A 23,598-nucleotide genomic window follows, 5' to 3' on the forward strand; every position below is an offset into this window, starting at 1 on the left:
CTGAGGACTGTGAACATCTGTACAAAATGTTCTGACAATCTGCTGAATGGTTTGACAAGCCTTGATTATAAATGCAACAACAACAACAACAACAGGAGCTGAAGGTGGTGAACAGCACCTCCTGCTCCTCCAGCAGAGGACTGTCTGCCTGCTCACTGCGCACCGTGTTGTTGCTCCCAAACTGACCTGCTGCCACTTCCTGTAGGTGTGCTGTTTGCTTCCAGCAGAGAACTGACTGTGGTTTGAGAAAGACTCCACCCTGTGAAATGCAGCTTTCCCTGTTCAACGAGTTTGTAGGAAAATACCTGTGTGTGTGTGAGTGTGTGTGTCTGCTGCCCTCACCCCGCCCTCCTCACTCTCCTGTGTGTTAGGGTGAGGCAAAAAAACCAAAACTGAGCTCACCTGTCTTAGTGTGTGTGTGTGTGTGTGTGTCTAACATGATTATGCGTTTAGTCTCTGAGCAGACCAGAAATTAGCATGTTGAAATCATCTTTGCATAGCTAATCCAGGGCTGAAACTGACCTTGGATCAGCCCTCTTTGCGGGGATTTATTTCTGTAGTTCTAAGTGAAGCAGCTATGTTTTCATGCGGCTCACTGCTGCCCTCTAGAGGAAGTGAGGCAAACTGTTGTCTGTATTCGTCCATTCATTCTGTCCACCCTGTATGAAAAAGGTGAGGACGAAATTAGACGTGCAGCTCATATTGTTTAAATTACCCTCAGCTGAAGCTTACAGTCTGTCCGACAACATGCACATATTTTCTTGTTTTTAATGTTAAGTCTTTCTACTCTTTTCCTCGTCTCCCTCCATCCTTCTTCTTCACGTTCCTTCTCTTCTCTTTCCCATATCTGTTCTTTCCTTCTCCTTCTCTGTCCAAATGTCTCAGTGGTTTGTGTGACAACATCATCCAGGACATCATCTACAACTACCTGGTCCTGCCCAACCGCATCAACATCCCCCTGGTGGGGGAGGCCCAGCTGGCTCAGCTCCGCTTCCCCATTCCCAAGGTAACACACATCAGCACTGAAAAGCTCCCCAAAAGTCCAAACTTTCCTTCCATCTTAAACGTCTGACCTTTGGCTCCTCTGTTCCTCCTGTTCATTATTCATGCTGTTCATGCTCTTAAAGTTAACATCCACTGCTTAAAGTTTTATTTGACATCAGGAACTGCAATTTCAAATTAGCTTCCAGCTAACTCACATGGAGTCGCTTTTGACCAAACGCAGGACCTGCCTGATAAACTTAACTGCTCTGATTTCCTTTATTCGCTCAAAACTTCTGTTTTTACAGTAAATCACTTATTCTGTTCTTTCTGAGCCAATAGGGAAACTATTCTTATGCTCAACATAAGTCGTTGTACCTTTCTGACTTGAGTCTTGCTCAGAGCCAACCTGTGGATCTTTCCCTGAGATGTATTTGAATCCAAAAGTTGTGCTTATTATCTTTGACAAAATCCTCATTTTTCAACAAACATAAACTGATTTCACAGGTGGTCTGTTTGTTTCCTTGATGCTTTTTAACAACCCTCCTCTCCTGGTCCAGCCTCATCTCTGCTCTCTGCCCGTCTGTCTCCTCAGGGCGTCCTGAGGATCCACTTCCTCGAGGCCCAGGACCTGCTCGGTAAAGACAAGTTCCTAGGGGGTCTGATCAAGGGCAAGTCAGACCCATATGGAGTCCTCGAGATCGGGACGCAGCTTTTCAAGAGCAAAGTGATCCACGAGACAGTACACCCGAAGTGGAACGAAGTGTACGAGGTGAGCGACGCGGTCTGACCCCTCGCTGAGACGTGGAAACAATATTTTATCATTTTGTCTTCATCTTGTGAAAAAGATGAGCAGCATGTCCACAGATCTCATCAGAATGAAGGAGCTGCCACTGTGAACATCCCACCCTGATATTTCACACAGAACAAATACTATCTGTCACTGTCAGCTGTAGTTTTTTTCGTTGAACTTGTGATTTTGTCAGGAAGTCCTCCCTTTGCTTTACCCATGGCGAACGTGTTGACCGCAAGCTTAAGGCGTCATTGAATCTTAAGATTAAATGCAAATTCATCTTAAAGGAAAACTCCCTTATTTCAAAGTCGTTATGACTCCAGATGATCTTATTTTCGTGCACTGACAGTAAATGAATCCAAGCACCTGTTCTCCAAAACCCTGATGTTCTGTATGTCCAGTCTACATCAGTCCTGTTTCCAAATCTGTTTGTGTTCTCAGGCCTTGATATGCGACAACACGGGACAGAACATGAACATTGAGCTGTTTGATGAAGACACGGATAAAGACGACTTCCTGGGGTGGTAAGGCTTCTGTCAAAACAACAAAACTGCTGCTACAGACCTACAGTCTGTGTCCGGGGAGCAAGTCCCACTCTTATCTTCAGGACAGTAACTCGAGTCCAAGTCCACACAAACGTTACTCTTCTGTCGCTTGTAACTTATGATGCGTAAATATTTTGCAGGATTAATCGTTTAAGACATAAATCCATCAAATATGCAGATAGTTTTCTTGTCTTAGCTCCTAAAATGTGAGGAATTGCTGCTTTTTCTTGTTTTAAATTATTAGAAATGCAATATATTTGGGTTCTGAAGTTTAAACGATGAGTTGGCCTCATTCAGAGGCCCCCAAGTGAAACTTTTGTCCTGTTTGTGACTCGTTTTTCAGCCTGAAGATGGACTTGGCTGAGGTCCAGAGGTTGCAGAAGGTCGACGAGGTAACCTGCTTCGTTTGGACTTAAATACTGCGTTAAAACAGTGGGGATATCTTCCCTTCCATGTGATAATGACTGTGGTTTTTCTACTAAAGTTATTTGTACTTGTGAAAATGTGGTATTGCTGAAGGAGCCTGCTGCTGGGTGGAAATTGTCTTTGGAAAGTAGCGTAATACTGGTACTAACAGAGGACATGTCTTTGTCTTCAGTGGTTTGTGTTGGAAGATGTGGCTACAGGAAAGCTCCACATTAAACTGGAGTGGTTGTCTCTGCTGCCCACACCTGAGAAGCTGGACCAGGTAGGGAACCGCTGCTTCACACCTCATCTCAGTGTTTAAAGATCCCCTCCACACACGCGTTAAGGCATTCGTTAAAACTCAAAAAATTAATGTGAGATTCTGCAGAAAAATAACGTATAATTACCATATTTAAAAACCTGCTCCTTCTCCCTTTAACCTCCAGCCTGTGAACTTTTCCTGAAGCCTCCCAGGATCCGTTTCACCAAAAACTAAGCAGTTATCTCTTTTTCAGGCGCTGATGACCATCAAAGCCGACCGCGGTCAAGCCAACGACGGCTTGTCGTCCGCGCTGCTCATCGTCTTCCTGGATTCAGCCAGAAACTTGCCTGTAAGTCAGTCTGATCGGACTTCCTGCGCTAATAATTTCATCTTAGAGTCAACAAATAAAACAAATCGAGCCATCATGAAGCCAAGCTGAAGAAGAATGTTGATTTTTGGATGCTTGTAGGTGGAAAAGCATCTTGCCATAAAAACACGTGGCGGCTCATGTGTTTGTTGGCCCTAGTGGGTCAAGTAGTGATCATACAAATGAGTTTTGAGAGAGAGAGAACACTTTGAATTGTATTGCAGATGGGTGAGAAAAGCCTCTTCCTCATCCTCTCATCCAGTGGACCGACTAACTGTGATTGTGGCCAAAATTGCTGCTCAGTTTTAGATGATCTTGCTGAAAGTGGTCTATGCTGCTCCTGCATGTTTATGTTTACTCAGCTCAGGTCTGAAGTGTTCATGGTAGCCGAACTGTCGGTAATAAGCGATGGTGAAAAACAAATGTCTGTCTCGTCTCATGCAGGATTTTATAGCACAGAGAACTTTTATGTCACTGGTTGAGGCCTGACCTTCCTCTTTTCAGCCTGCTCTTGTTCTCTGCTTCTTCTCTCCTCCTCCTCCTCTTCACCTGCTCCTCTTCCTCCTCTGAAGAGCATCTTCGAGGGGAACTTGGGCTCTGGACACTTAAAAGAGAGGCGGGCGGCGGGCCTCGTGTTCTGCGAGAACACTGCCTCCCTCTATAGGACCTTATTTGTGAGTCCGTTGGCTGTTTTCTGCATCCTAAAGTAGCTTGGCCAAATGCTGAGGTGTGATCACCTCTGCTGGAGGTTTGAACTGTCTGCCTGAGGAGCATGAATCCCTACTGGTGCATGAGTTGACTTCCTTAATATCAGCATTTTTTTTATGAATGGTTTGTGCTTGCAGCCGTTGGACGGATTACAAAGCCAAAAATGTGACCAGAAAATGAGCGAACAGCACTGAGGGTTTGTTTTAGGTCTATCAAAGCATCCAGTTTCATCAGATGTGTGTCCAGCAACATTTCTGTTGCTGTTTTTCTGCATAGGGATGGAGTTTTTAGAGGGTAAAACCATCAACGCTGTTTGTGCTGATATTAAGGTCTGGGTTTAACTCCATGTTCTGTAGCTGCCTCACAGGACAACACAAACAGATTAAAAATCAAAAAACGAGAACATTTTTGTGCAGTTTTAGTAAGATCAAGTTTGATTGTTGAAGTTTATCTTGATCAAAAATATTGACTTTTATTTTGTAAGGGATATTGTGAAGGAACGTCACCATATTGAGATACAGAGACCGTTTTTGTTGAAGAGTGTTTGTCATCTCACAGGTCATCACACCACAGTACCTGAACACAGACACAACAGTTTGTGAGGATTATTTATGTTGTATGTAGCAGCACATTCGCTTTACGCGTGATTCATGTTTAGAGGAAAGAATGCAGTTCGATCGCAGTGAGAGCAGGGAGGTTGAGGTTCTCTCTGGATTGCTTTCCCTCCATCCTTCCCCATAAGCTCATTCATTGTGTATGAACAGGTTTTCCCCACCAGCCTCCTCTGTGGCTGTTCGACCCCAGTCTGCCACCAGGGGGCAGCACATGTTTATTGCTTCATGGAAAAACTGAAGCAAGTTTAGCCCATTTAAAAGAATACACAGACATTTGACAGGAGAAAATGAATTATGCAGTGCTGATCGTTTGCCACTAGATGTCACCGATGAGGCACTAACTTGTCAACAAGTCTGTGTATTGCTTAAACATCTTATCTCTGCTTCCATCACTGATCTCACATGACCTGGACTGACCTGGACTGAGACCCATTTGTTCATGTTATGTCAAGGCTGACCTCAGGAACAGGAGGGGGAAAAGCATGAAATTCTTAACAAAAAATAAAGTTGGTTTAACTAAAAATTACAATATTCAGATTTTAATCTGTCAGTTTGCAGTTTTTCACCCGGAGGTCATGCTCGTCTTTTCAGGTCGACATTTATGATCGTGTCATTCTGAGATAAATTGACTTTAGGGCTGCCACTTACGATTATTTTCATGAGTAGTTGTAGTCTATAAAATATAAAAACAAAATGTACAAAATGCTCATCAATACAACGTTATGTTTTCAGAGCCCTTCTTTTGTCCAGCCAGCAGTCCAAATCTCAAAGAAGTCCACATTTATTGACATAAATGAGAAAGAAAAGCAGCAAATCCTGACATTTAAGAGGCTGGAGAGACTGGAAAGCTTACCTGAGAAATGACTGATTAATTATGAAAACATTTGGTAAATATTTTCTTTTGATTGGCTGATTGATTAATCGACTAATCTTGGCAGCTCTAATTGGCCGTCTTTAGCATCCATACCTGCGTTTTGTGTCCCGATGTGATTGGTTGATGAAAATACGAGTGTGGCCTCCACATACTTTTGTTGTTGCACAGTTTTATTACCTGTTCAGTGTATTGTAAACGTGCTGAGTCTGACCTCCTGTAAGAGAGGAGCTTTAATGTGAACAGATCTATTGAATTATCACCACAACTCAAAACCACCCGAGCTTCCTCTCGGTCGAGATGATCCCTCCGATCTTCATGTCGTCTCTCTCCATCTCATGCTGTGGTATTCTGACTAGAGTCCAACCGGTTTCAGCTCACTCTGGCACGTACTGAGATCCAACTCAAACTGCATTTTCTCATTTTTTCTCTTAATTAAGATCGACCGTATGCTTGCTGTATAATTGCAGTTGATGTTTTTGTAATAATTTCCAGTTTCGGCTGGAAAAATGAGTTGTGGTTGGACTGTAGTTTTGACCTCATGTCCAGTTTAATTGGAGAATGACATTAACCATGTGATCATCCCTGTTGTCTCTCTGTCTGTCTCATCGTGTCCCATCGTTTGGTGATGGTCTGGTGGCTCCTGGTGTGTTCTTCCTCCTCCCTGCATGCCCCTCCTTTTCCCAAATAACCTGATGATGTGTGTGTGTGTGTGTGTGTGTGTGTGTGTGTTGTTTGCTCTCTCCTGCCTTGTCCCTGGGGGAAAATCAAAGCGCAATCCGTTAGAGTTCAACCAAACGGGGCTGAGGAAGGCCTCGGTCAGTAAGGCCATCAAGGTAACGACACGATAATGAAGCACACCCATATCGCTCAGACACCGAGGACGAACACAGTGACACGTGCACGCTCAGTAATATATACAGTGTGTGGCCAAAAGTATGTGGACACCATTCAGCCGGGCTCAACGCTGATGCAGGTGTGATAAGACCTGGTTCACATGGTTGTCATCACTTGGGTTGGATCCTGGTCACTTTTGACTGAGGGAGCTTGGTAGCGGGACACAACAGTACCTTTCCTCAGTACTTCACCGTCTCTGTGTGTAGTTTCAGTTGTTGCTTCAAATGAGGATGCTGTTCAAAGACTTGGGAGCAGTTGGAGAACTGGACTGAAATGAAGAAACTGAAGGAATATCAACACAGTATTGGACGGAATAATAAATAACAAAACATAATGCCAAACAGTAGAGGGCAGCATTGCACCTCTGCAGGGTGTGGTCTGCCTTATCCAAAGAAGAAGACCCACATTACCTGTTACGTAAGCTAGCGTATTCCAAGACAGTGAAAACAGCCCAACTGGCTAATTAATCACATGAAGATATTGATGAAGCTATCAATGCCTCACTCACCTCAGTTTTGGCATTCAAGGAGGGTTCAGCTCTCCATTGGCACTCAAATTTGACACTGATTGATTTAACGTCAGTCAGTACTCGGTGGTAATGAAGTAATTTGGCCGGCACCCTTTAAAAGCAAGTTTTTTGACCCAAAACCACTTCATCTCAAAGGTGTTGGTTGGGGTTGAGGTGCAGACCAATGAAGTTCTTCCCCTCCTGGCTTTGTGCATGGTTGTATTACCACATTGTATTACCATGTTTACACAGGAATGAACACAAACTGTTCCAGCCACAAAGCTTGAAGCACAATACTGTCTAAAATACCATTTTATGCTGTAGCTGTAAGATTTGTTATCATTAGAATTTAGGGGCTTTAACCAAACAAGGAAAAACACCCCCAGAACAAAATGAGCATGAAAGTGTCCACATACTTGTGGCCACATAGTGTATACTGTAGTCTGAAATAAGCACATAGATTAGCTGCCTAAGCACAGAATGGGTAATGTTTGTCTGCTTTTTGTCGTTATAGACGCCCTCACACCAGTGAAATAGTCCTGTTTGATCGTAGGTTACACAGTTTTATACCCAAACTGACCTGCTGAATTTGGTCTGGGGATTCTTCATAGTGTCCTATGAAAACATCTGAAGCTCGTTCAAATCATCCCTGAACAAAGTGATTTGATGACGTACCCAGCAGGAGGCGCTGCTGCTGCTACTCGGACTGTACTTACTGACTGTTGTTGTTGTGAAATCATTAACAAAGTCCACTAATCGTGTTTGTTAACTAAAACTAACAATGTGTGTTGTAAATAACAACATTGTGGTACTTTTACACTCTTTTGATTCTAAAACTTTTAATTGATCTTCTCTTTTAAACCGATCTGGTGTGGTTTTACCTGATTTACTTGACTACTTAATTCCTTCACATGACCATTAACATATTTTGTGCTGAAATGTGTTAAATGTGTAGCGCTGAGTAGTTTGGTATCAGGGTAAAGACGAGATAAGGACACCATATATGTGCAAATTTTGAACCCATAGAACATCCTGTATAGCTGCATTTTCTTTTTGAGCTAAATCTTGACCAAAGCAGACTTGAGGACACCACCACTGCATCATTCTTAAAGAAATTTCTTGCTGCTTGAAATAGAAAATACTCTTGTGTTTTCATTAAGTTAAAAAAAAATCTTTTCTCAGAGTGAAATTCCCAAATGCCTTAAATGCTAGCAGAGTTTGCTAACTCCCTGCTAGCTGTAACTCTTTCTTGTTTGTAAAATCTGTTTTTCTTCTTATGCAGTCTGGTAAAAAAGTGACCAGCGATCCCAATCCATTTGTCCAGTTCACAGTGGGACACAAGTCCTTCGAGAGCAAGGTGAGACCCAGACTTGGTCCACATTCACATCTACCACCATCAGATCATTCACTGTCATCTTTATTGTTGTCCCAGTGAGCATCCGAACTGCACCTTTGAAGTCACAAAATATGTTAAATACATTCCTGACAGACAACCTCATCTTTCAGTTAGTTAATAGTTCAGCATTTTAGGAAATTAAGTCAGAATGTGGTTAGCTTAGCTTAGCTTAGCATATTCTGGAAAAAAGGGGGAAGAGCCATTGTAGCCTGTTCCAAAATTAGGCTGCAAACGCTTTTACATTTCTGTTTGAATTTATCTTCTTCAGAAACGTTTATAGACATGTTTTGTTCACTTTGGGCAGAGTCAAGCCAGCAGTTTCCTCTCACTTCCAGTCTTTATGCTAAGCTAGGCTAACCATGTCGGACAGTCAGTCTTTTGCAATTTGCTGGATGTTGACATGGTGTCATTTTTACAAGATTTCTTTTCCCTCAGTGTAACTTTTCAGCTTATTGTGTATACATTTTCAGTTGTGCAGTTGTCTGTAGTCTGTGAAGCATTCCTCTGTTTTCTCTTCCCTCTAACTCCTCTCTGCTGTATCCTCTGCCAGACCAGATATAAAACCAATGAACCCGTGTGGGAAGAATCCTTCACCTTCCTCATCCACAACCCCAAAAACCAAGAGCTGGAGGTCGAGGTACGGAGGGGTTAAAATGTGGGTTACATGAGCTGTGACTGACGTTATCCTGCAGCTAATGTTTTTGTTTGTTCCAGGTGAAGGATGAGAAGCACGAGTGTTCGCTGGGAACGTTAACGCTGCCTCTGAGTCGCCTGCTGGAGGCGGAGGAGATGACGTTGAACCAGCGCTTCCCCCTGAAGAACTCTGGACCGAGCTGCACTCTCAAGATGAAGATGGCTCTGCGGGTAGGTGGACAACCTGCACAGGATGTTTTCTAAGTGAAAAACAGTAGTCCTTTGTTAAGACATACTGTACATTTAGCACCAGCAGATCAGTCTGCATTCGGCTAAAGTGGTTCATCTCACTTTGGCTCCAAGTCCTAAGAAGCTTTTTATCTTCCCACATGTGGCAGTAAAAGGTGTCTGTGGTTTGAGAGACAGAACCTGATAATAGTTTGTTTATTGTACTGGATCAAATACACAGTATAGTTTAATGTCTGTTTCCAGCTTTGTAGAGATCCGGGTTGACTTCACTGCTGCTGCCAGGTTCTAAGCTAAGCTAAACTAAACTAAGCTAAGCTAATGTCCACACTGAGAGACATGATTAAACTTCAGAGGAAGCAGTAATTTCTCTAAATATTTTGGAGGTTTTCCCACAGAAGATGGATGCCTTTTTGTCTTTATGATTTCAGGTGTTGTGCCTAGATAAGGACACGTCCTCGTCTTCAGACTCCACCCCGTCCTCCGTGCAGGTCCGCAAGTCCAGCTCCTCCAGCCCCACCCCACGACCCTCTGTCTCCTCTGACTCCCCCAAGCCTCCCCCCTCCACCTCTGACACCCAACCTCCCTCCACCTCACTGACCGCCCAGGACCTGCTGAACCGACGCAGGGAGGCGGATGACTCCGTCAGGTCTCCGGGAAGCACAGACTTGGGTCAGGGCGGAGGGGGAGGAGGAGGAGTTGGAGGAGGAGATCAGAGCCTAGCACAGACCGGGAGGAGCACCTCCAACCTGGCCATCTCTGATTTCCAGCAGCAGCTGGCTGGAGGCAAGGAGCCAACGCCCAGCATCGCATCGGACATCTCCAACCCCTACGCTGCTCAGGAGCTGCAGCTGAGACTCCAGCAGCTGCAGAAGTAACCATCAATCAGTCATATATCAGCTTATCTGTCCATCTGTTGATCGGTCTGACAGTCAGGGGTAGATTTGATGGGTTTACGCCCTCCTCTCTGTCTCTGTAGTGGTTCAGGCCCCAGTCACTTCCCCCTGGGTGAGGTCCAGCTGACGGTCAGGCACAGCTCCCAGAGGAACAAACTCATCGTGGTCGTTCACGCCTGCAGGTACGCACCAATCAGAGAGTGAGGAGCTTCTTCTGAAATTGACTGTGTGTAAGGTTTCACTCTCAAGTTTGTCTGCCTCCACAGAAACCTGATCGCGTTCACCGACCACGGCTCAGATCCTTACGTCCGCCTCTACCTGCTTCCTGACAAACGGCGGTCAGGCAGAAGGAAAACTCACACGTTCAAGAAAACCCTCAACCCGATTTACGATCAGACGTGAGTCCTCTCGTTTGATGGTTTTGACTTTAACCCGTTTGCTGCCAATCAGTCAGTGGAAGAGCTGAACTTTCTCTCTGCCCGATCAGGTTTGAGTTCACCGTTTCCCTCGTGGAGCTCCACAGGCGGACTCTGGATGTCGCGGTGAAGAACGGCGGAGGTCTGCTCTCCAAACACAAAGGCCTTCTGGGAAAGGTAAAGACCGCCTGCGAAAGGTCGCTTCTTTCTAGGCAGCTCCTTGAATCCTGGCAAATGAACGGAATTTAAGCGGAAATCCTTGTTTCATGATTGGACTTAAATCTTCTTCGTTTTGGCGATCTGTTAGTGAATTTAGGACCTTAAAGTTATCGACAAAAATGTCTTCAGGTGAAGCTGATGAGTTTGGACATTAAAGTCAATTTGTTATTTAAATTGAGTCATTAAAGCAAAGTGTGTTGCCTTTTCTCACCAGGTTCTGGTGGATTTGACCCACGATGACATCAGTAAGGGCTGGACACAGTGGTAAGTCTCGGATCAGTCCTTTATCAGGATCAGATAACGTAAACCCTCACACAGAGCTCAGTCTCAAGATGTTATAAGCAAGCAAAATGTCTTTTAAAACTATATTAGTTTTTCAGTGAAAAGATTACTTTTAAGGGAACATTTTTTGGCAACAAGTGTTTCTTGACTTAAAGGGACAGTTCACCTGATGTGCTGCTTATCCATCTAGTTTAGGTGTAAGTTGCAGAGTTTGGAAATATCAGCTGTAGAGGTGTGCGTCTTCTGTGCGATGTAGTGGAACTAGAGGGACTATTTTCTTCCATATCACTGAGCTGAAGGAAGTGAGGATGAGAAGCTCGTTAACGTTACAGCTCAGCTGAGGAGGACACCACTAACGTTTACATCCTGCCGCCAGTCCACGAGCAGACGCACGTTTTGATGCAGGAAGAAAGTAGTTTATACATGAAATGTGAGGTCTGTCAAAGAAAGAACCTGGGAGATTTCAAAATAAAAGCCTCCTTCTCCTCCTCCTGCAGGTATGAGCTGAGTGAAGATGGAATGACGAAGCCTCATCAGCTATAGACGGCTACGACATCACCATCATCACCATCATCACCATCATGATCATATCACCACACATCCACTTTATACACTTCCATTAAGTCTTCAGTGTGGCTTTTTTTTTATTTTCATTACTCGTACAAAAGGAAACAGATCAGCAGCTTTTGACATTTAATCTCATCAGTCGCAAGGCGAACCTCCCCTTTAAGAAGTGAAAGGCTGATAGACTAAAGGGAGTATGCAACATGTAGAGTACCATGTATTACCCGGTGTACTGCTGTGGAAGTCTGTATTCTATAGGAGACCCAGCTGTAGAGGAAGACAATCTGTTTTATTTGCTGTTGCAGCAGCAGCTTCCTGCCTCGAGTTTGGCTAAAACGAACGTCGATGTACAGCTTTGTAAATACACGAGATGACGCTGAACAAAACAGATTCTACCGATAAGACAGAGGCGTGGGCTCTTACTTGGCCAAATGATTGTTTGCAATTTTATTTTTGTTTTTTGTAATGAAAAACGTTCGAGACAAAGTTTGTGCAGCAGAGCAGGCGGTCAGTCGCAGGCAAAGACGCCACCAAAGAGACGAGAAGTATTTAATTCTTTGGCCCTGGTGGGATTTGGTAACGCAGCTTTGGTCCAACGTGATGATGTGTGTGTTAGCCAGGTGGACAGAGCTGTAAGTACGCTAACGGTGTGTCCGTTTGACTGCCGGATTGTTTAGTTTTACTCCAGAGCGTAGAGTGAAATGAGGCCATTGTTACCTGTTTGTTTTCTGAAACGGAATATTTGCACATCCGTCTGGGATCTTCTTCTCGGTTGCCGCCTAAACATTGTCTAAATTGATCTAGCAGAAATATTTGTTTGTTTTAGCAGATTTTTACTGAAGATTTATAAAAATTCAAGTGTCAAGTCTTGAAATAATAAAAAATAATAACCTTTTTAAGATGATTGTTTTGGGCATGTTTGCCTGTCTGTGTGGCAGGTGAAGAGGCAGACAGGAAATGGGCGGAGAGACGTGCACCAAAGGTCGATGGGTGGAATCGAACAGGCGACTCTTTTGAGGTGGTTAGCTTAGCTTAGCATGTAAACAGAGAAACAGTCGGCCTGATTCTGTCTGTAGGTAATGAAATCCACCACCACCTAACAAGTTGTGGTCTTGCAGGGATTTCCTGTATGTGCTGGACTCAATCTAAGAGACAGCGAGACTCCAGGAAGTCCCAGCACCCCGCCACAGTAAACCCCAATCAGCTAAACTTTGGTTTAATGTGCTGATCAGTGAGGTTGTCTTCAGTCTGAGCTAAACAGGATGTTTCCCTGCAGTTCAAGTCTTGATGCTAAGCTAAGCTAACCAGTTGCTCACTTTATGTTTATGTTTTCCTTTTTTATTTTTATCAAACTGTTGATAAAGACACAAAAAGCAGATTTCCAAGAATGCTGAACTATTCCTTTAAAGTAATTCCTGCATCATTCGTTCATCTAAAGGAGGGCTGGGGCCCACAGGCCGGAGTTGGTCCGTTTGAGGCTCAGATCAACCCTCCAGATGTTTCAAGTGAAAATTGATTTAAACATGTTATAATTATGTTTATACTGTTTTATTTTTGTGAGGTAAAATGCTCTTTAAATGTACTGAATCCCTAATTATTAATTGTTTTTCACAATCTGAGCACAGCGGGCAGAAGGACACTTTGCACAGGAAGTCCGTCAGTTAAGGGAACTTCTGCTCCGCCTGGAAACAATTTGCATCATCATCATTTAGTCAGTGTTTGTTTTTGGCCGTCCAAAGGGAAAACGTTTGCACACCCCTGATTTAAAGCTACTGTGTTAGAAGGTTAAAGTCCCCACTTTGGCGCCCTCCAGTAATAATACAGGGAAAACTAAATTCTCAAATAAATTCTCTTAATCTACCTTCATTAATTCAAATTGTTCCACTGGAATCGAGTTTTTCCTCCATCAAGAAAACACTTCCTGCCAGCTTTCCACATTAAAAGTCTTTCAGTTTTCCCTTCATCAGTAATAATGGTCGAAGGTTTTTAGTCTGTCCTGTATTTGGACAGACAACCTTCACTTTTTTATGAGAATTAACGATTTACACACCTGCACAAACACAGAGGTGAAAGGGCTGAAAACATCACCAAGACAGCACAAATTTATGCAACAAAACTGCAGAATAATTAAAAAGATGCTTTAATCTCCAGAAAAATTTGAGAAATATTGGCTTCAAAAAGTGAGGAATATTCAGAATGTTCTTCCCTAAGACTTGGTGTCTAAATGGGCTTCATTTCGCGGGTCACTGGTGTTTGTTCCGTTGGGGTTGATATGATAAACTCCACTTCAGTCATTGTGAGTCGTTCGCTTTTTGTTTATGAATCAACAGTCTTAACCAAAGTTTCATTGTTCCTTGTGCCTCGTCTGTTGAAGTTGCACAGAAAATATGCAGAGCCTGAAGCAGGACTCACCTGTGAGTGTTAAAAAGTCATTTACCTTTTCTTTCTTAGCTGTACGTGCACTTTTCATCACGTTAAAACACTTTAGAGCGAAGGGATTTTTATGTGTAACAAACATAATGCAGATGTTTTCCCACAGGAGGATCTCTGACGTTTAGACTTTGCCTTTTTGTGCATTAAGGAAATATTTTACTCATATGTAAGTTAACTGTGCCGTTCTGCATTGTCGTGGTCTTTGCTTGTATTTCCCAGCCGCCACCCTCTTTTGTCCTCTTGTGTGTTTTATTTTGAAAGAATCACAGCGATTGTCTGTAAGCCACAGGACTTTTTTGCCCCTGAAAGACGTTTTGTTTTCTCTGTCTTCTTAATTTCTCTTGTGCCTTAAAGTCCACACGTCCCAGAGATAATCAACATGTGACAAAATGCTCCAGCAGTTCGCCATGTTTCAGAATGTCTCCTCAATGTCTTTCAGAACCAATAAAGAGCTTTGGCTGCAGCACGAAGCCGTGCAGGACTGTGGCTTCTGGTCCTTCTTTTCATCCATCACTGCAGAGAAACTTGTCTGGTCACGTTAATATTGTACAACGTGTTTTATCTGAACTTATTGGGGTCCTGGAGATTTAAAATAATCCAGTAATTCACACTCACGACGCAAAGATTAAATAAAGAAAAATGACTTCTTGTCACGTTAATTTGCTTCTTCTGCTTTCTAACAAATCATCTCATGACTCCTCTGAGTTACTGGTTGGCCTTTTGGGGAGGAAGTGAAAGCTGCCAGGATGTTGTTCGGACTTTGATTTGATCGTTAAATTAAAGGTGCACGCGGCGTTAAGCGGATCGACTTTTTGGATGTTAAAAGGTTGGATTCAACAGCTGGAGCCAATAAGGCGTCAGAACTCTGACCAGCTGCCACCAAACTACTGACGGTGGTGACTGGAGCAGGTTGCACCAATGACAGTCCTCGTTAGAAGAGGAGACGTCTTCCACACACTGTGGAAACGATGGACTCGAGTGCTCTTCGTGGATCCTGAGTCCGGTCCATGTGAGGCTGCAGGAGTCTGCAGGGCTGACCAGGCCTGGTGAACACGGGCTGGTGGCTCGTGTGGATGACGTGGTGGAGCTCACCTGTTCACAGTGGGTCTGCTGCCTGTGTTTCGCTCTTTAGACCAAGCGGCCGCGTCCTGACCTGATAAGAAACTGACAGCAGCCCCTCAGAACAGAAGGACGGATGGGCTTCACTCCGAACTGAAGGTCGTTGATGATGATGATGATGATGCTGCAGGGCTGAAGGTGCAGTTTAAAAACCGGAAGCACCGGTGGTGCTGTGACTGGGCGGTAAATGGAGCCAGGCTGTCCACACCAACCGACTCAACCTACACGCTGTGTCCAACTGGACTGCAAAGCACCACAGCTGATCTCTTAGTGAAATTCACATTAGTGTGAGTAAATTAACCATCGCGTTAAAGCTTAAACACACATTTTTTCTGATGTTTACTGGTTAAAAACGTTTTCTACACGTGTGAATGCCTTAAGAGGTGATTTTACTCTGAACTTTGTTCGTTGTTTCCTCCAGTTCAGCAGTTGTTTTTTTTTTCTTTTCGTTCACCTGCCTTCGATTCAGAACCTGAAGAATTTCCGACAGCACTTGAAAGCAGCGTAGTGCTGAATCACAACGAGGGCCTTCGTGAATCCGTCAAGCCGCAATAAACAAGATGCCATCCGGATATCGGTTAGTTTGACCTTCAAAACAAAACCTTCAAGCGTGTGGGTGTGGCTGTTACACGGAAAAGTTGCATTGGACAACACTTTCTGATAACTAAAAAGCGAGCACAGTATCTTGTCAGGGAGAAATGTTTGCGTACATGTTCAATGGATGCGTTAATCGGATTTTAAACAGAGCTTCACTGAAGGTTAAGGCTGATTAATGTGTTTAATCATGACTGAAAGCAACAAGAATGATTTATTAAGAAACTCCCGTAAGTACACATTTAAATTATTTTTCTTACGTGCAGCACACCGTCACAACACAAGCCAGCAGTCATATTAACTTAAAAAAACACATATATATACATATTTATTCACATAGGATGAATGAAATATGAATACAAATCTCCATAAAAGTGGCCTATTTAATGGTAATGGTTTTATTTTGTTTTTTATTTATGGCTTTGTTTCATTTTTTGTATATACCACATTTAAAAAACACAAAACAAGAAAAAATCCCATAGAAATGATACTTCTAAGAACATACGTTTAAGTGATGTTTTATGCTTTGCCATTTGCTAGGCTCAGGCTCCGTTTTAAATGGCTTTTAAAGTACTTCCTGTTTGCTACGTCTTGATTGTAATACTTAGATTTTCCCCATCACTTTGACCCCTGCAGCTCATTGGTGACCAAAATTAGCATCAGAAATGTTCAGACTTTTATTCTGAAACTCCAAACCGGAAATGTCGTGCCTGCCCGCTCGAGCCTTGACGCTGTGAGAGCTCGAGCCTCCAGCAGCAGCAGCAGCAGCAGAAACGCCCTGCATCCTCTCTCCTCTCCTCTCCTCTCGCATCCATCCTCCGTGCGTCCCGCCTCTCCTTCGCTCCTCTGGCCGCGGAGGAGCCGCTCTGAACGGGAGGGAAGACGAACCAAACCTCGCTGGAAGAAATGGCCTTTTAACAGAATAACCGAGAAGAGACATGGAACATTTTTCCTTCCTCCACCTCCTCCTCCTCCTCCTCCTCGCTTCCCTCAGCTGCTTCCCCGCTTCGGCCGACGGCAGATTCGGTGAGTGAATTAGCGGATGGTCGTGTTATTTGTGCTAACATCCCCGAGCATCTCCGGTCCTCCTCCGAGCCATTTTGCGCTCCGAGCGGAGGAGGCGGCTTCTCCCGCTCTGATCTGTGTCAATATTGTAGCAGGCGCTCGACTGCAGCGTCACCTGAGCCCAGGAAAAACAAACATCCTGCCTCGCGCAGAAAGCCACGAGCTCACGTAGGAACACGAGCGGAAGAACCGGAGAGCTGAGCAAAATTAGCCCTCATTTCATCCGCGTGTGTGTGTGTGTGTGTGTGTGACCGTAATTTAAAGTTGGAAATGATATTTAAAAGAAATCCCCCAAAAATCATTTTGAGAAATTGAGCAATAAATAAATAGAAATTTAATAAAATAGAATAATAATAATAATAATAAAAATAATGCGGATTTTAAGTAAAAGTTTAAAAAAGATGCAGTATGATGAATATTCACATTAAATATGGCCTGCAAAATAAAAATATTTGTTTTTGATTACAAAATGTTTAGATGAAGATTAAAAACAAAAGAGTGTATAAAATGATTCTAAAAAATAATCAAACAAACATGCAGAAATGAATGAAACAAGTGATCGACCTGACAGAAACTTGATCGTCCAACAGGAGGCCAGCGAGTTAAACCAGGTGAGGGTTTGCAGGTTGTGGACGCTCAGCAGCCATCAGTGATAACATCAAAACCAGCCTGTACATCTGCTGCGTCCAGCTCTGCTCCTCACAGAGGCAGCTATTGATCGGAAATTTCAACGTGTGTGTGTGTGTGTGTGTAGACTGGAGACACACACTTCCCTCCTGCACACACACTCTATAAATAGCTGATATCTAATATCCCCCCGCTGATCTGAGATTCGGAGCCTGCAGGATGACTGATGCAGAAATGTGTTGTAGAAGATGGTGAGAGGAGGAGGAGGAAGAGCGGGAAGAAGCTGGTGCTCAGACGCCGATGTGTGTGTGTGTGTGTGTGTGTGTGTGTGTGTGTGTGTGTGTGTGTGTGTGTGTGTGTGTGTGTGTGTGTGTGTGTGTGTGTGTGTGTGTCCTCCTCCTCCTCTTCTCCTTCACATTACATAAGCAGCATACAGAGAGTATGGCAGCCGCAGACTCAGCTGAGGAGACGAGCAGCAAAGCAACACGTTCAAACCGTTCACGTTCTCTTCATGTTCTCTTCATGTTCTCTTCATGTTCTCTTCATATTCTCTTCATGTTCTCTTCATGTTCTCTTCATGTTCTCTTCATGTTCTCTTCATGTTCTCTTCATGTTCTCTCCTCGTTCTCTTCATGTTCTCTTCATGTTCTCTCCTCGTTCTCTTCATGTTCTCTTCATGTTCTCTCCATGTTTTCTCCACGTTCTCTTCATGTTCTCTTCATGTTCTCTTCATGTTCTCTCCTCGTTCTCTTCATGTTCTCTTCATGTTCTCTCCATGTTTTCTCCACGTTCTCTTCATGTTCTCTCCTCATGTTCTCTCCACGTTCTCTTCATGTTCCCGACCCCACAGAGTTAAAGCACAGTTTTGTGCTGACGTTTGTCTGCTGTAAGGATGTACGACGCCTGTGGTATTTGCAGTATGTTGTGTATTGTAGTGATGGTCTCATGTAGCTTGTCCCACAGGGGCTTCCGTACTGTGGCTTGATGCAAGCAGGAAGACGTTGAGTGAAGTTCGGGCGTAAACCAGCATGAGCCTCTGGTTTATGACCTGAAAGGAACCCTTCAGTCAAAAACTGCTTCATGCTGACCCTTTGCACATAATAGTCTTATAGTATTTATTTGTTCTGTCTCCATCTGGTGATCAAACGCTCTCCTCATCTGCAGTGTTCCCTCTGTGATCCGTGTGCAGTACGTTACCGCGGCGCTGTACTTCATGTGCAGTACTTGTCTGAGGTGCTGTACTTCGTGTGTAGTACGTTACCGCAGCGCTGTACTTGGTGTGCAGTACTTGTCTGAGGTGCTGTACTTGGTGTGCAGTACTTGTCTGAGGTGCTGTACTTGGTGTGCAGTACGTTACCGCAGCGCTGTACTTGGTGTGCAGTACTTGCCTGAGGTGCTGTACTTGGTGTGCAGTACTTGTCTGAGGCGCTGTACTTGGTGTGCAGTATTCAGTGGCCGTGTTACATGTTTGTGTTGCTTCGTATGGGGTTGCATGTGGACCGGAGACCCGATGTGGTTTCTTCAGAGGAAGGCGCTCAACAGTTAGCTCAAATCTCTCGTGAACTTGTTGGCTCTGAGTCTCAGAGACTTTCTGATCAGACTGCTGATGCTTGTGTTTCTCTGGCTGATGCCTGATCCAGGGTCAGTTTTCAGGGGGCAAACGTGGAAATTTTGTTCCTGCAGACTCTTGCGGTGTTTAAAGCTCTGGCTGGTGACTTTGTCGGGGTAAAATATTAACTTGAAACATTTGCTGGTGTTGCAGCTGGGTGCCACAGGATGTAGTGAAGCTTTTAACTTAAATTTAAACCTTCTTCTGATCAAAGGCTCAGTAGGTATGTAAGATGGTAGAAAGTGTAGGACGCTTCAGCGTCTTCCAGGTGGTGCCGTCCGTCACTTCTCAGCTTCCTTTGTGATTGAAGCTTCGGACCTTCGCTTCCCTTCGGCCACCATGCGAGTTTCCCGCTGAGAAACTCGAGTTTGACGTCGCCGTGCTTGCAGTGTGCACCTGCTGGAAAGCGAGGAACTGATAATCAGAGGAATACGATTCTGGTAGACAGTTTGGAACCGGTTCTCAACCAGAGCTGCAACGATTAGTCGATCAATTGATCAGTTGATGAAAAGAACAATATTATAATTCATGAATCATTTCAGTCATTTTCCAAGCAAAAACGTCCAACATTTGCCGGTTTCCGCTTCTTAAAAGTGTGGATTTGCTGTGAATGAAGTCTTTGAGTTTTGGACTGTTGGTTGGACGAAAGAGGCGATTTGAAGCCGTCACTTTTGGTTCTGGGGAAACTGTGATGGGAATTTTTCATGAAATTAAGTTGACGATTGTTGGATTAATGGATAAAATAATTGCATCCCATTCTCAGCTGCAACTGCTCCTCGTTTCCGTCTCTCCTGGCGGGTTTGAAAGACGACTGAAGGAGTGAAGGGGAACATTTTTGCAGCGCAGTAACAGCACTTCACTGCAGTGTTGTACTTTTTGTTGTATTTATTGCCAATATTTATTTCACAGTCGAAAATCTGTCAACTTTTTCTTTTTAAAAATGTCCATTCTTTCTGTAACATGTCAGAAAACAGTAAAACTTGCATTTTCCCGAGCACAGCTTGGTGTCTTTATGTTTTATGTTGTTTTGTCTGAGCAGCAGCTCCAAACCCAAAGACGTTTAAGTGGCAGTAAAACACACACACACACACACACACACACACATCATCTGATGTGAGGACAAAATGACTCCAGTGAATAACATGTGAGGCAGCGTTTGATGAGATGAGGCACATTTCATTTATCATGAGAAAACATTTTTGGAGATAAATGTCCAGTTTGGGTTTTTTTTTTTAAATTTTTTAAATTTTAATTATTGATGTGTTGATGTGCCAGATGCATCAATAATTTAGCAGCAATAGAAACTGAAGAAACTGTCTGTTTTAGTACATTTTGCTGCGAGTACTTGAAGTTGGCAGTGCTTTCCTGTCGTATGAGCGTGTGTTCAGTTGCCACGACCGTACGGTCGGTGGGTTCGGCTGCGGCGGGCGTCACGTATTGCTCAGAAAACATTTGTAACTGACGAGTGACTTTGAGCTGCTCTTTCCTGATCTGCTGTTTGTTGGCCACCGAGTGTTTTCACTGTAAAACCAGCTCGGCTCGGGTCTCCTAATCATTAACCTGGACGTGGAGAAGGTCACTGCTGGTGCGCCTGGTGCGACCGTAGCCATGGAAACGCTCATTATCATTTCACCCGCGCTGATTGGCTGGTCGGGTCGGCGGCTGAGCTGCTTTTACTGTAACTGTGCTGTGAAAGGTGTGATTGACGGCTGTTATGTCACGGCCAGCCGACTGCTTCGCCTTGTTGCCCTCATATTGTTGTTCTGTCCACAGACAGTTGGTGACCTTTTGTGCTTTGTTTGTCCTCGGGGCTAAAGCTCGAGTCAGATGTGTGATCAGTACAACATAAATGACGTGTCACAGAATATTCGTGTGCTGCGTGTGAATCAAACGTGTTTGTGTTTGCAATTATTGTTTAAATGATGATCTGCACCCCAGAATCCCGAGCCAAGATGCTGCTTTCAGACTGGAGTCACGTGACTCGGACTCCAGGCACATGACTTGGACTCCGGTCACATGACTCGGACTCCAGGCACATGACTTGGACTCCGGTCACATTAGTTGGACTCTGGTCAGACCTGAGTCACAAATTTACTGACTTTGGACTCGACAAAACTTAAACAAGACTTGCAACTGGACTTGGACTTGTGCTCAATGTGTTAGACTTCACATGAGCCTTTTGACTCGAAAACATTCGTAACCTTCACCCAAGTCCAAAGATTCTAAAGTATTTTATGTATGAAATGTGCTTTGAATCAGTTACTTGCCTTCTGTTTCTGAATTAACAAACAGTAACGCCGTGCATCCAAAACTATCATCCACCATTTGTGGGCCTGCTGCTTCTTTTGTAAAGCCGTCACATCTCATGTTTGGTCCGCTCTTAATCCTGTTATTCTTCAATCAGGTTTAAATCTAAACGTATCAGATTAGCATTTTGGATTTTGCACGTGCTTTGTGCTTTCACGTTAATCAAACGGATCGGCGGATCCAGACGGATCCTGGCGCTCTCAGTGCTGCCGTGCTGCTGTTTCTGCCTGGCTTGACTGATGTCTCCACCTGCGCTGGGTTCTTCTGGTCGCGCAGGTGGAACCACATCTGCTTTTAGCGTTTATCTCAGTGAGACGCGTCCCTTTGGCCCTGCAGGGTTTGTTGTACTTCCTGTTCAGTCTCGCGTTCTCGTTTGGACGTCAGCTTCTGGACACGTGTGGCTTTAAACGCTTTGGATGTCTGACTGAGACTTAGTCGTGTTTTCGCTGATCCGTCTGAATGCTGTAAGTTGCGTTCATGCGATAACAGCTTGTTTTTAGTCCCAAGTTTACAACTTCCTCAGTTTGGAAACAAGTTACCTCATCAAGTCTCTTATCTCGCAAGAATTAAAACTCCACACGATGAAGGCGGCCAGCATCTGAGAGCTACAGTAAACCAAGCTCTGAATACAAAGCGGCGCTCCTTCGTTCGAACAGATGGATGGATCAATGCTGCCGGTTTGAACAATCAGGAGAGCGGGATGAGAGGAGAGGGATGAAAGGATGAGGGAGGGAGGAGGTGACGGAGGCGGTCGCTGTTGGTGGCAGAGGAGGGGAAGACAAAGACAGATTACTGCCAACTTATTCAGGGCTGCTCGCAAACACACACACACACACACACACACCCTAATTGAGAAGTGGATTTCCCCGCTCCACTGCGACAAAATAGAACTGATCAAATGTTGCCTTCACTTCCAAATCCTTACTTTTGTATCCGCCTAAATTGTCAGGTGGCGTGTTGTGGTGACTGATGGTTTCCCTCAGAGGCAAAGGCCCAAAACAAATTGGACTGTTGTCATCTTAAAAACAAAGGAAAAACACTGACGGTGTGATTGGGCCACGCCACAGAAAACACGTCTCCAGAACACGCATACAGATAGACAACACATCCAATTAGGAAAGCCCTTTCTGATCAGCCACGGGGGAAACAGCCTGAAAGTGAGTCAGCCTTTAGAACCGGCAGAGAGAACTAAAAATAAAACTACAAAGACAGGGAAAGCTTTTAAAAGGCCTTGTCCCCCCTCCCCCGTCTTGTTATCAACTGTCCCCTGATGTAAACACGGCAGCAGAGATAACATTGTGTGGTGGAGGAGGTTGGAGCCGAGCGCTGGAGAAATATGATGCGAGTCATTTGTTGTAAAGCAGACAGAAGCCGGCCACTCGTCCGGGCAGGAGACGAGACCAGAGACCAGAGACCAGAGACAAGCTGTAACATTACCTGGTCTTTATTGGACCGAGGAAGCTCCACGCTCCAGCAGCTGTAGTTAGTACTTAATCCTTAAAGCCGTTCCCCCTTTAAAATGAGACATATTTCATTAAAATGCAAACATTAGCGTAAATCAAGGGTCATTTCGGTTAACGTTAATTATCAAACTACAGTACATCTGCAGGAATCGTGTAAGTTGATTTTAGCCCTGACAGGTGGTTTAAAGTTTGGATTTATCTCTGTGTATTTCTCTGAGGTTTGTCTACTTCCTTCTTACTGTGCAATTACTACAAGTAAGGACAGCACAAACCCTGGCTTTGTTCCTGCTGAGATTTCATTATTCTGATTCATGCGGCGCTGGCGGTGAGAAACCTGTCATTGTGAGGATGGTAGCCACATATTTTGACACTGTGAACAGATATTAATTTGAGTTTTCGTGGGCTGTGGAATATGACGAGCGTGTGTGGATCATTCGTCTGTTTCCAGTGAGTCTCCACACGGACGAAGATACTCAAAGGTTTATATGGGCAATTAAAGCAGTGGCTTTATTTTTCAAGGTGACCGCTCGCCGTTTAATCAGTGTCCCTGTTCTTCGGGAGTAGCAGGTGTCGGATGCATATGGACAGATGGCATCCTGGGAAATGTAGTGCCTCTTTTCTCAGCGAGCGCAGCCTGTAATGGCCCTGCCAGGAGGCATTAAAGGCCGCAGCCTGGACGCTGCTCTTTGCTCACAGGGCGAACCTGATTGAAATTCCCTTCCTCCCGCATCGCCGGCTTGGCGTTGGTCCACAGTGCAATACTGCAACCTATTTCACA

General features: G+C 44.3%; 2 protein-coding genes across 4 annotated transcripts in view; both read left to right on the plus strand.

Annotated features, from left to right (window-relative positions):
- The window catches only part of LOC124069023 (extended synaptotagmin-2-A-like), a 36,622-nt gene extending 21,930 nt beyond the window's left edge, over window positions 1-14,692 (plus strand). Inside the window, exons 9-24 of one of the 2 annotated variants that reach the window (XM_046407710.1) lie at window positions 886-1,006; window positions 1,577-1,753; window positions 2,216-2,298; window positions 2,663-2,711; window positions 2,918-3,007; window positions 3,240-3,335; window positions 6,320-6,382; window positions 8,234-8,308; window positions 8,898-8,984; window positions 9,062-9,211; window positions 9,658-10,100; window positions 10,206-10,304; window positions 10,389-10,520; window positions 10,610-10,715; window positions 10,972-11,021; window positions 11,537-14,692. In XM_046407710.1, the coding sequence (XP_046263666.1) occupies window positions 886-1,006; window positions 1,577-1,753; window positions 2,216-2,298; window positions 2,663-2,711; window positions 2,918-3,007; window positions 3,240-3,335; window positions 6,320-6,382; window positions 8,234-8,308; window positions 8,898-8,984; window positions 9,062-9,211; window positions 9,658-10,100; window positions 10,206-10,304; window positions 10,389-10,520; window positions 10,610-10,715; window positions 10,972-11,021; window positions 11,537-11,582 (1,867 nt within the window). In that variant the 3' untranslated portion in view covers window positions 11,583-14,692. The remainder of the gene's footprint in view (window positions 1-885; window positions 1,007-1,576; window positions 1,754-2,215; window positions 2,299-2,662; window positions 2,712-2,917; window positions 3,008-3,239; window positions 3,336-6,319; window positions 6,383-8,233; window positions 8,309-8,897; window positions 8,985-9,061; window positions 9,212-9,657; window positions 10,101-10,205; window positions 10,305-10,388; window positions 10,521-10,609; window positions 10,716-10,971; window positions 11,022-11,536) is intronic. The other variant, XM_046407711.1, reaches the window with a different exon arrangement.
- Window positions 14,693-15,319: 627 nt separating this feature from the next.
- The window catches only part of LOC124069180 (receptor-type tyrosine-protein phosphatase N2-like), a 165,516-nt gene continuing 157,237 nt past the window's right edge, over window positions 15,320-23,598 (plus strand). The window contains exon 1 of one of the 2 annotated variants that reach the window (XM_046408034.1): window positions 15,320-15,979. In XM_046408034.1, coding sequence (XP_046263990.1) covers window positions 15,928-15,979 — 52 coding nt within the window. In that variant the 5' untranslated portion in view covers window positions 15,320-15,927. Of the gene's footprint in view, window positions 15,980-16,522; window positions 16,776-23,598 lie in introns of those variants that run through there. The other variant, XM_046408033.1, reaches the window with a different exon arrangement.

This window comes from Scatophagus argus, chromosome 13 (assembly GCF_020382885.2).
Source record: "Scatophagus argus isolate fScaArg1 chromosome 13, fScaArg1.pri, whole genome shotgun sequence".
Classification (NCBI taxonomy): Eukaryota; Metazoa; Chordata; class Actinopteri; family Scatophagidae; genus Scatophagus; species Scatophagus argus.